The 12,586-nt window shown below is 39.6% G+C and overlaps 1 protein-coding gene across 5 annotated transcripts in view; it reads right to left on the bottom strand.

Annotated features, from left to right (window-relative positions):
* Nucleotides 1–12,586, bottom strand: part of LOC138014613 (uncharacterized) — a 102,438-nt gene that overhangs the window by 9,161 nt on the left and 80,691 nt on the right. For 2 of the 5 annotated variants that reach the window (XR_011125333.1, XR_011125336.1), the window contains exons 2-3: nt 10,439–10,507; nt 7,353–9,626 (exon numbers count right to left, since the gene is read on the bottom strand). Coding sequence is in view for 1 of the 5 variants with exons in the window: in XM_068861742.1 (XP_068717843.1) it covers nt 12,346–12,404 (59 nt within the window). In the remaining 4 variants the exon portion in view is untranslated. Of the gene's footprint in view, nt 1–7,352; nt 9,627–10,438; nt 10,508–12,345; nt 12,405–12,586 lie in introns of those variants that run through there. The other 3 variants (XR_011125334.1, XR_011125335.1, XM_068861742.1) reach the window with 3 other exon arrangements.

Here is a 12,586-nt window from a genome sequence, read left to right as displayed (position 1 = left end):
AAATGGCAGCCATTTTGGAATGTTTTTTATCAAAAAAACAAGACGACAGAGCCATTTTTTAGCCTGACAGCCCTCCTCAGTTACTAAAAAGCGCCGTTTATCAATTTTTCACAGCTCCAAAAATTAATCTCGGCTTCAATGGGCCTCAAACGTCCATTTTATATAATAAAAATAAAGGTCACCACGTGATTTTAAAAGTTAAATTAGTTTTTTTCATGGTTTCGCAATTTTGTCACTCCCTATTTTTTTAGTACATTCTGGGATATTCATAATGCAACAAGTGCACAAAAAAGAAGAAAGTTTTGCACTTCTTGAGTGGACATTTCCTTGATTCTTTGGGCGGATTGGATCTTTTTTCGGAAAGTCGCTCTTGAGTGAGTGATATTTGGAGTGAGAAATCTACGTGATTTTTGTTGTGCACTGAAATGCCGGGAATCCAACCCGTACGCGCTGACGTCATAACCTAGCTACTTGCATTGCCATTCGTTTCTTGTGGTGAGCTTACTTCCCTTTGAAGGCCTTTTAACTAATTTTTGTTTAGTATTTACTTCTGTTATTGAACGCCCCTCGATCTTTTTCTAAGTTTTATTTTGTTGGTCTTGGTGGCAGCCGACTGTACAAAACAAAAACAAAGCTTGCCTCATCCTTCGTGGTAATTTATTGAACAAAAATAATTATTACATTGAAAGTATTCATCCCAGATCCTGTGTGGTTCTCTTCGAAGAATTTACTACATTTGGTTTTTCTTCATTTCGATGATAAATAGCCCTGTGTGGTGGACTTAAAGATGGCAAAATTACAATTTGTCTGCACCGTCCACTTTCTCGCTCCGATCGATCACTGTTTCAAGCTTTTCCAAAGGCATGTGTTTCGGACTGCAAGCGAATAAATCTTCCGAGGCATTTCGAAGAAATGCATACACGCGTGGCTTACGCACATGCGTACATGCGTGGCTTACGAAATTTTTTCGCTTGTCCACGAGAGCTCACATTCGGTAGGGAGACTAAAACCGACATCTCTCGCGAATGGAACACGAAAGTTCCGGACATTTGGGAAACATTATGATGTACCCCACACAAGAAGCAATTGGGAGTTTCATTTGATTTAATGACTAATTTCGGATAATACATACATGTAAGGTAACATAATACTGAGCCAAGGTTTCTGTTATCCATTAGGTCACAAAAGTTCTATTTTCAGTTGGTTGAGACCAAAATGTTTACAATAGGCCACTTCGAAAAATACCATAATACTCTTTGTTTGTCCCACCACGTTTTGCATAAGCATTGTTTCCAGTTTCTCTTGAGGCTTACAATGGTCCCAAGAGAAAACAAAGACAATGCTTATGCAAAATTTGAGGGACAAACAAAGAGTATTATGGTATTTTCCAAAGTGGCCTATTGCATTTGGGTTTTGTGGGACTGTATTTTCGATAAAGACACATAAATTAGTTGAAGTAGGTGGGTATAGGGTTGCAAATGGACAAAGTGATGAAAAAAAGGTAGGTGCATAACAAGATCAGAACAGAGGAATATTTTACATGAATCATATGTTGAGCAGCATTTTGAACTAACATCACATTAACATTGCCAATAATTTTTGACCCAATAACATTTACAATTTGACCTGAACTGTTTTATCTAACAGAAAGTTTAATAGAGATACTGTCACAACAATAGATTCCAGGGAAAGTTTAACATAATCATAACGCAACAGAGTTCAATGTACAGGCAAGTGCACGATGGTATCACTTGACTTCAAGTACCAGAATCTTTTAGGTTTTCTTATTATGGAAATTGTGCTTTTATCCCAGTGAGGTTACCGAATTTAAAGTGCAACTAACCCCATTTTTTTTAATTTGCTAAAAGTAATCTCACTATTCGTCTAAGCATTTCTGCGAGAAAAATTTTGTCCTAGCTTTTTTGTTCACTTTTACTAGCTTGCCAAAGTTTTCAAATTTCACGCTTTTTTCGGCCACGGCCGGGCACTAGGAAGAATGGGTCCTAGTTGTAATGTGACGTCATCGACGGACATCAACATTCGCTTGAAACAGAGAAAGCAAAGGATCGCAGGCCACGACAATCATCGATTTGAGAAGAAACTTTTGGTTATTTCTGACCGCTATGTGGCGTACGGCTGTAACAATAAAGCAGACCCCGAAAATGGAATTGGCCTGCATAAAATTCCAGTTTTTGGAGATGATCGTACGAAATGCCGCAGAAGAAGGAAGAAATGGATCGACTTTGTACTTCGCAGACGAGCCCATTGGAAACCAACGAAGCATTCTAAGATCTGCTCCCTAAATTTTAGAAGAGAGGATTCCTGTCGGATGTTCACTGCTCTACCCGGGCAAGAAAAGCAATCTTCACCAAGGTTTAGGGCAGAGGACCTTGAGCCGCGTGTCTTCACAACAATTCAGACAAACGACCCTGAGTTCGGGCAGATTGACCGTTCGCCTCTGTCGTCAGAAAGAACAAGGAGAACGGTGAACACCTATAATACAACTACAAAGAATCAGGCAAACATACTGCTTCTAATGTAGAACGAATAAGATTGTATTATTAAAACTCGCATTCTTGATATCATTTGGCCTTGTTTATTGATAATAATGATAATAACATGACTTTTTTCGGGAATATTGTTTATTTGCGCCCTTGTAATGTCATTTGCGCGCGAGGGCCGCAAATGACACAACGCGGGCGCAAATAAACAATATTCCCGAAAAAAGTCATGTTATTCCCTTATTAAAGAACTCATATACACTGTAGGCTGTTAGTTATCTAGAGTTGTGCGTTTTTTTTCTTAAGTTAGCAAGTGTAATTACGATTGAGTTTATATTACCCATTGTCACGTGTAATTTTATTGATAAATAGATGTTAAATAAACATAATTACACTTCATATTGGGATTGAATTATACTTTTTTATCGTGTAATTTCAAGTTTTTTAGATGGGGTAGATCACTACACCGTCATACGGGGTAATTTTACCCTTCCTTTCTGATATTATTACCCTTGCTACATGTGTAATTTTACAAGTGCAAAGTTGTATAACACATTTTACACTATTTTGCGTGTAAATTTACCGTCCTTTTGAGAGTTAAACTACACTTTAGAAGTTGGTGTAATATTACACACAAAAAAAGGGCTTACGGGGCTGGCAACAATTTTACACCATTTTTAAGTGTAGTCTTACACTTTAATTTTTAGAGTGTTGTAATACTCTCCTACAGACGGTCAAGCTTGCTGACGAACGAAATAATTTACCGTAGACAGTACTCCCGCGAAACGATTTTCGGAAACTCATCAAGACTCCGCTTGAACTGCACCGTCTAGTCCAGGGGTTTCAATAACTTTTGCAGTAGATGCCTGGGTTAATCAATGCAAGTAGTGGTCAATCTTATCTTTTACAAAGGTTTGAGTTAAAATCAAGGCAGAGTAGCCGGCGGTGAGAGACAAATTTCTGACAAACAGACTGCGGTATACCGCCGGTGACTGGCTTCTAATGAAACCTCTGCTAGTCTGGCCTGAAGTTCTTGCTCCAACCGTTTATTTTCCTCGTTTCCTGCTTCATATTTCTTTATCCATTCCTCATCAGCCAAAGGCTTATCAGCATAGGCCATTATGTCGTCTGAGCTTTCGCAACGTGAAGCATACAAGGCGCGTTCGTCTTGGTCATCTTCCACTTCAATATCGAAATCATCCTCAAAACTCGCCACTGAGTCTCCCGATTCGTTAATACTCTGTAGATTCCACATCTCGTGTTTGTTCGAAATGAGTGCGTTTAAGTGCACTACGCCGTTAAAATAAAAAAACCTGTCCGAAAAGAGCTTCTCGGTCATATGCTTTGTAAGACGTGGCAAAGCAACTCCTTTGATGACGTCACGGAAAGGCTCGTCCCAGCACGCACAAACACTTGGTCATGGCGCAGAGGTGGTTCAACTTTAAAGTGTCTATACGGCCAACAGGTTTTTTTTTAGTTTTGGTATCTCTATGTGTACCAAAGTACTGTAACAAATAAAATTATATTCCGACGCGTTTTCGCCCTAAAATCGAGCTTTAAAGTACCCGCATCTGTCACACCCAGTCAAGTTGACCGTGAGTCAGTGCAAAAACGAGATTGGGTTCCAGAACGGGTCGTGACGTCAAGTCAGGAAGCGCCAAATCCCGCCCGTTGTTCATGTCACTGTTTGTTTCAGTAATGTAGAGAGTTTTCGGCGACCTAAATATGCCTGATAGATGTGTTGTCGCGGGTTGTTCTAATATTCCGAATTCAGAGAAGGGAATTGCCTTGCACAAGATTCCATTTTACGGTGATGATCGAAATAAGGTAAAAGCTCGAAGGAAAAAGTGGACAAAGTTTGTACAGCTGAAACGTGCGAAATGGAGTCCGACTGCTTCGTCAGTCGTCTGCTCTTGTCAATTCGCTCCCGAAGATTTTACAATTTTGCTCCCTTCAGTACATATTTGAATGTACGCCTCTTTTATGCGGTTCCTTTAGGATTCATTTAGCAATGGTTTTTACCCTATGAGGATTTACATTTGAATCTCCATAATGCTGTGTGATACTTTTTCTTTCAAGAAAATAGTTGGTCTCGATATTTTTAGTTTCTTGGTGTTGATTTTCTCAGCAGTAATGTAAATGTGACCTTATGGCCTCACGCTTTTGCGCCATCTAGGCCGATTTTTTCGGCTGTAGAAGCAAGTGATCCTCTGGTTTTGAAGGTTTGACCTTGGCCCGGGTTCATTTTGGTTTTGAACACCTGTTACATTGAGCCCTGTATCAGTGAGATAGCTGGCTTTTTATAGGCTTTGTTTGCCTTTTCTCTGCGCTTCTTAGCAGATCGTTATGCTCTTTGGAGGTGTTGTTTTCTTAAATTGTTTCAATCGTTCTTCTGACTTCTTCAGTGTGTTTTGGTTTATGGCTCTTGTGAATACGGGCCTTCTTCGAGGTCGCTTTTATTGGCATTTTTATCGAGGGCGAACGAATCAAGATTTTCGAACTCTATTTCATCGTACGAGTCAGACGCAACGCTCTGCTCATCCCTTTCATAAAATACATCGCTCTCACTTGAGTCTTCCATAAAACCCAAACTTTCACTGACGAAAAACTAACCGAAGTTGGCTGTCGTCAAGCAAGCAAAGTAAACACAACACGCAGCTGGCGAAGCTCCAGAAATGACGTCACTCGTCACCAATCTTTCCTTACGCGGCCGATTTTAGGGCGAAAACGCGTCGGAATCCCATTTTTTTTTGTCACATTACTTTTTTTACACATTATAGAGATACCAAAACCGAAAAACCCTGTTGGCCGTATAGACACTTTAAACAACTGTACAAGGGCAAGGATTTTATCAATCACAGAAATTTTTTTCGCCAAAAGCGTCACGGAAATTAGAAGTTTTTGTTTTGCGAAAAAAACAATTTGAGGTTAGTTGCACTTTAAGCTATATGGAAACATGAAATGAATAGGTCAACTTGACGACACAATGCAAATAGGGACCTTAAGCAAGCACGACGACGACGACGACGGCTACGAGAACGCCACAAATTTGCATATTTAGTGGAAAAAAACAATAGTTTTGCATGCTCTGCACGTGCTTTTTACATTTTGATACATTTCTTTGCCGTTCTCGTCTTGACTACGACGTGAAATGATAAAATTTGAGGTCATATCGAGGACGAGAGCACATGAAGACGAATTTTCAATTTTTCTCTCTAAACATCCACAACGTTCTCATCAATTTTATTCTTGGATTGTGTAATCACATTTTCCAAGCCGAGCGACTTGGAGTAATCGCAAAATTATTACAGTAACGGGAAATAAGATTTTTAGATAACGTTCTCGTAATCGTCGTCGTCGTCCTCGCTTAAGGTCCCTACCGCACAAAAACCTAACATTTGGTATAAAATCTTGTTAAATAAATGTAACATATCAGTTCCATTAACTGTGTTCATAAAAACCCAACGAAGTCTAAGCATAATTAACTTAAGTGTAATTGGTATTTAAAATAAGCACAAGTAAAATTTTCAAAAACAAGAAATGTCAAGCCCGGGCAATATTTGTTAAATAAAAGAAGCATTGATAACCTACAATGGACCGGTTCCTGTTACTATGAACAGTTGAAAAAAGGGAAAATACCACTATCTGCAGTTAAAAATGGAATGCTGTTTCCAGTAACACCAGAATTTTTCGATTGGAACGAGTTAGGAGTGCAGGCTTTTGGCACCAAGGTTGGCCTTTCAGAAGACCCGGCTAGATTCTAGAATACCCTCTCACTTACAATTCAGTTCCAAAAAGCTGCTCCCGCAGTCATTACGGAGTTTAAGATCTACGACGTGACAGTAACGAAAACGTCATTTAAAATTGCAAGTTCTGGTTTATTAATCGTTTCGTCATTGTCTGTTTGTCTAAGTTATAAAAGCTAGCGCAACTTTCCAGGAACTGAATTAGGAGGTACGACGTTAAAGCTACGACAGAAAATTCAAATTCGCTGCCTTGTGCTCACATTGTCCGTAAAACTTGAGAATTGGTCATTTCGCGTCGCAGATTTACCGAAAACGTGAAAGAAATGTACAAAAATGAAAAATGCATGTGCAGAGCGTGCAAAGCTATTGTTTTTGCTCATTAAATATGCATAATTTGTGACGTTTTCGTTACCATTGCGTCGTAGATCTTAAACTCCCTAATTTACTACATCAAACGCTGCGCTTTCCGCAGTTCCGCAGTCATATATGTAAACCTGGGTATATCAAACGTTTACTTTAAAAAAGCTGCTCCCGTAGTCCCGCAGTCATTTACATTCCTGCAGTCACTGTGTTCATTCCCATAACCACACTTAAGTCCTTTAGAGACAAGTATAATACTTTTGTTTTGAATTACGGTCTCGTCGCACGAATCATGTCGCCCAAAACCAGAGCAGTGTCGCCTGAAACCCCGAGTTACATCGTCCGAAACTTTATCGATGGGTTATTGTCTATTCTAGCTTCTACTGTCATTCGGGGATTTTTCGAAAAAGTTAAATTAAAATCATGTAGTGCACCTTTCCATTGTTCTGAACTGGTCGTTATTTTCAATAATCAAGTACATTTTCATTGTAATGCAAGACAGTATCGTTATTGAGCTGGAACAGGAGGTTATTATTGTAGTCACTGAGGTGGAAGAGGTTCTTACTTTGCAATAACGCACTGAAGCGCATACCAAAACAAACGAGACAATAGGGCCGTTTATACGAGAGAAAATAAGCCGCGGCTTACTCTCACCTTGGCTTACATAAGGAGCGAACACCCCGTATAAATAGTACAAAGTCTACGTTCACGACTTTCTTAAGCCGCGGCATATCCTAGTCTAGGAGTTTATACTCGTATAAATAGTTCCTTTCGCGTATTATGTACGCCGTGGCCAGAGTAAGCCGCAGCTTATTTTCTCTCGTATAAACGGCCTTAATGTGTGTATGCATCATTCTAAAAACCCGTGCTGTAAAAAGTCAGAAAAACGCATGAATGGACGTCAGAAAAATCGCATGTTATGAATCGCGAAGACATGAACGCACCGAAGCTCGCACTAACTACAAACAAACGAGACAATTTCTGTTTGCGTCGTTCTAAAAACCCGTGCCTTGAAAAGTTACTGGAAACGCATGCATGAATGCATTTACACACGACGTCCGTAATCTTGCATGTTATAGTCACACAGCCATGAACAGAGACAAGCTCGGGCTACAAAAAACACGACACAATGTGTGTGCGTCGTTCTAAAAACCTGTGCCGTAAAAAGTTAACAGCTACGCATGCATGCTTTTACATAGTACGTCCGAAATTTTGCATGTTATGAATCGCGTAGACATGAACGCACGGAAGATGGCACTAAGTACGTCACAACCAAAACCGCCATGTTACGCAGGCTACACTAAGTATTACGTTATTCTCGCAGCACTTGTCAAAGGAGTTGAGACTTTTTTTCTTGAGAATCAAATATCGAGGATATCGCCCGAAACTTTTAATTATCAATGTCTTGGATTTCTATTACATCTTCTGTTGTCACTGAAACTTGGTATTCTGAAATTGCTCCGAAGATACTTCAAGCCCCAAGAGGAAACCAGATGAACATAAAAGGAAATGCTGTAAATGTTCCGGCAAATGACAAGACGACTGTAGGAAAGCCGGCGTGTGAACTGGCTAAGCAACAAAGATGAACGTATAACTTGACAAAAAACCGATCTTCGACACCGTATTACAGCCATAAATACAAACTGGCCGCTTTCTGAAGATAATATAACTGAGCCGAGCGAAGACTGGACTCTATCCTCGATCCCGCTCCCAGGGCCCTAAGCTCCCAGTAAACCACGAGACCAGCGCTCTCTTCACCATGACAAATCTTGTCCGCCCGGAATAAATAACTAAGATGACACCTTTTTGCAGATACGGCAGCCATTTTGATTTCTATTGTTTCGAAAGATATTATGGGATGCTCAGGGGGCAAATTAATATGCATTTGCCCCACGAGCATCCCATAATAGCTATTTGAAACAATAGAAATCAAAACTGCCGCTGTATCTGCAAAAAGGTCTCAAATGGAGTGGTCACACTTCATGTAAGCCACACAAAAATCGGAAAAAACAGTTTAACTTGAAAAATATAAACTCAGCGCGTGACAAAATGTTTGCGTGATGCGCAGAACAAATGCGCAATATCAATAGGTGGCATGGTTTTTAACACACCAAATTTGATAAAAACCGGAAGTAACACAATTTTTGGACATACAGCGCACGCGGGGATCGCAAATGAGATATTTGTCACAACGCATGGAGAGATTTGCAAACGCCTGGGAACATCTGAAAAGTTAGTGAAAAGTTAACGTCTTCCCGAAATCCAGATTGCAACTGAGCTTTTCAACCAAAGCTTTCGTTCTACGATACTCTCCCGGGAGGATGGGGGGGGGGGGGGTACTCCCTTATAAGGGCTTAATGGGGACGTGCGGCCAGCCAGGGTATGTTTTTCGGGATTTTTGTCTTGAACAGGGTATCGAATTTATCATTTTTTGTCTTAATCAGGGTGTCGATTTATCAATTTTTGTCTTAAACTGGGTTAAATGTCTTAAACAGGGTATCAAAAATCGGAATTCTGTCTTAAAATGGGTAGGAAAATCAGCGATATTTGTCTTAAACAGGGTCAGGGTAAGAGGGGCCGCCCCGCCCCTCCCCAACCCGGGATACTTCGAGTACCCCCCCCCCCCCCTCCTTCCCGGGGATACTCTGTTGCACGGGCGAGACAGAAGAGAGCTTAAGATCCGAGAACGAGAACAAAGACAAGGACACTGGGAACGACGTTGAAATCCGTAAACAGTGATCCTAACAACACTGAAAATACTGTTGAGCGATTGGACAGAAGAATGTCTCTTCCATCTTGGGTTCCAGTGATTTCTTCTGGCAGCGGAGAAGAAAACTTCTCTCTTGAAACCATTTTAGCGCAGATCCCTACCGTGCCATCATATCTTCCTGATGACACGGAGGACGGCAAAACGTGTACAACCACAGTTTCGTCAACGTCCTCAGTCCATCGTGGCGCTGCATCAGGTGGCTCTAGCCTTTGGAAAGACAGTTACTCGTTGAGTGTAGCGTCATCTGATCTGCCAATATCTCGTTGGTCGCACGACGAGGAAAAACTACTATCGCCTCTGCAGGTGTGTTACAACATGTACATGTATAAATCAATAAGCCTAATATTATTACGGTCGTGATGTTGACTCCTGATTCTCAGTAAAATGCCAGAAGTGTTGCCATCAGTTGACCAACAAAATAATTGCTCAACTATTGTCTTGATCTTATCAATAGGCTGATTTAGCAACAGAACGGGAACGCCAGTGTCGACGGCGCGCGCAGAAAAAACACCAATGAGAATTCAGAATAGAATAGACTCCACTCTATTCTTCTCTATTCTAAATTCTCATTGCTAGTTTTGCTGCGCGCGACGTCGCCAATGACGTTCCCGTTCTGTTGCTAAATCAGCCTAATATCCACAAACTTATAGTTCCTTTGTCGACTTTCATTCTCAAAAGCAATCACTTCGTGGGACATGTAAACAACTTTTTTTTCCGGATTAATTTGTTTTTCGCTTTTCAGTGACTTGTACATAACACTTCATTTCGCTACAGTATATTACATACAACACATTAGCTCGTTAGCTCACAACCTCCACCAACAAAAAGAGCATGCGACCGGCTGAAAATGTTTTAGGCCTTTTTCGCTACTACTTAAACCGCGCTCATAACTGCAGAGATCATAGAAGCTCCCAGTTGACATGTTAGCTCAACTGGTAGTGCACTGCATCGGCATCCCAGAGGTCTGGGTTCGAGTCCCGTTCAGGCCTGAATTTTTGAAAAACTGAACTTGGGTTGATGACTTAGAATATAGCATGCAAAATCAGAAAGAATACACTTACTGGCTTTGGTTTTCCTTTTTTGTACTTTAAGGAGACTGTCTATGAGTTCTTTTCCCCTCCTTTGAGTTTCTACAAGAGATAAAAATTAAGAACAATAATTTACTTTGCAACATCATTAATAATTTATAAGATTTATGATCAATCAATAGGCAGTATTTGAGTCACATGTGCACCTCTGAAAACCCCAATACAAATCAACTGGGGTTGATAAATTATTAATCAGTTGTATTAACTTTTGATACAGACTCCTAAACAGCTAATTAGTATTCATTAACCAATGTCTTCGCTTGCCAGTGTATTTCTGTTTGTATACTTTTGTGTCTATGTGAGGTTTTTGGTGCAATTAGTTTTACTGACCCCTATTCAAAACTCTTGCTATGCCCCTTGTCAAGGGCAGTGTTGCTATACTCTTCAATAACTTCTCTTTTCAAATCCTCCAGTCATATTCCAATGTAAATGGCAGATTTATCACATTAGAAAGAGAGACCTGAGATCTCTAATAGACCTGACAAGTGCATTACAATAACTTATGCAGTACCTAACCTGATTAAACTGCTTTTTATCATTTTATTACTCTTTAGATTGGGCGATACTAAGTAACTATAGATTTTAAAATATTTTAGATCAGTTGAAAATAAGTAATTTTAAATTTGTGAATATTTAGATTCAAAACATCTTTTTTTTTCTTTTGTATTTGGAATGTTCTTTTAGTGTCCACAATTAGCTTATTTTCAGATAAATACTTTTGACAATTAAATAAAATTCATTCATCATAAGTGAAATAGAATCCGATTGAAAACACATAATTTTAGCCACCCTGTATGTTCTTAATGAAGACAATCCAAATTTATTCCTTTTTTTTTTCCAACCATCAAAGCAACTTCAGAAGTGAAGAGATAACAATAGGCAGAGATCTCAATTTGGTTCTGGACATTGATATAAGGACAACAAAGGTGGTCGCTACAGAACATACTTCAAATCTGCTAAACTAATTAAGGAAGTATTGCCGAACAATATCTTGTGGATGGCTGGAGAACCCTAAATCCAAACTCTTGCAAATTTACTTGGTGCCAGAATAGACCTGAAATTCATTGCTGACTAGATTTTTGCCAAATAAGCCAAAGCTATTTCATTGATAACAATCCATACGGCAATGCATTCCAACCCAGCCCAGAATACTGGAAGCTAAACACCTCTTCCCTCTTGGATAATGATAAGTCAAACAGAATCTGGATAACAATTAAAAGTGCTAATCATGAATATTTGTTTTGCTTCGTTGTGTTTTGTTTTTTCAACTTTATTGGTCAGTCTCTCTTCCAAAGAAATTGCAGTGTATATAGTTACAGGTCAGAAGGAAAAACAAAACAAACGTAAAAAAGACTAAAAGGTAAGGTGCAAACAGGACCTGGAGTCCCATGCAAGGCACCTCCCAACTAAATCAGTATAAATCTTAAGAAATGCATATTAAACTATTGTTGCCAGTAGCACCCACAATTACGTGAAAGACCCCATGAGCATGGTTTTTGCGGGTCAAAGACATTTGCTAATTCATCTTTGTGCAAATCAGTTACACTGTTCTTAAAAGTCTTTATGTTTAGGAAGTTGTTGGGCTAAAAAACGTTTCAGGCCTTTATCGCTACTACTTAAGGTGAAAGCAGCACTCATAACTGCCAAGATCAAAGAAGCTCGGGACAGTTGACATGATAGCTCAACTGGTAGTGCACTGCACCGACATCACAGAGGTCTGGGGTCGAGTCCATTTCAGGCCTGAATTTTTGCAAAACTGAACTTAGGTAACTTTCTTACATCAGGAGGGACGCTATTCCAAACCTTGGCACAAGATCTAGAAAAAAAATTTGACTGATGACTTAGAATATAGCATGCAAAGTTAGAAAAAATACACTTACTGGCTTTGGTTTTCCTTTCCTGTGCTTTAAGGAGACTGTCTATGAGCTCGTTTGAGTTTCTAAAAGAGATAAAAATTAAGATAAAAAAACATCAGTAAAATTTATTAACTCTTTTTCTCCAGGGGGGCCTCAAAAGGGGTCCAAATTCCCAAATTCATAAGAGGGGTCAAAATTCATAAGAGTTATGATCAATCAATGGACAGTATTTGAGTCACATGTGCACCTCTGTAAAACCCAATAC

Source organism: Montipora capricornis, chromosome 8, assembly GCF_036669925.1.
Source record: "Montipora capricornis isolate CH-2021 chromosome 8, ASM3666992v2, whole genome shotgun sequence".
NCBI classification, from domain to species: Eukaryota; Metazoa; Cnidaria; class Anthozoa; order Scleractinia; family Acroporidae; genus Montipora; species Montipora capricornis.
The sequence above is the reverse complement of the archived record's forward strand: the minus strand, read 5'-3'. Positions and strand labels throughout refer to the sequence as shown.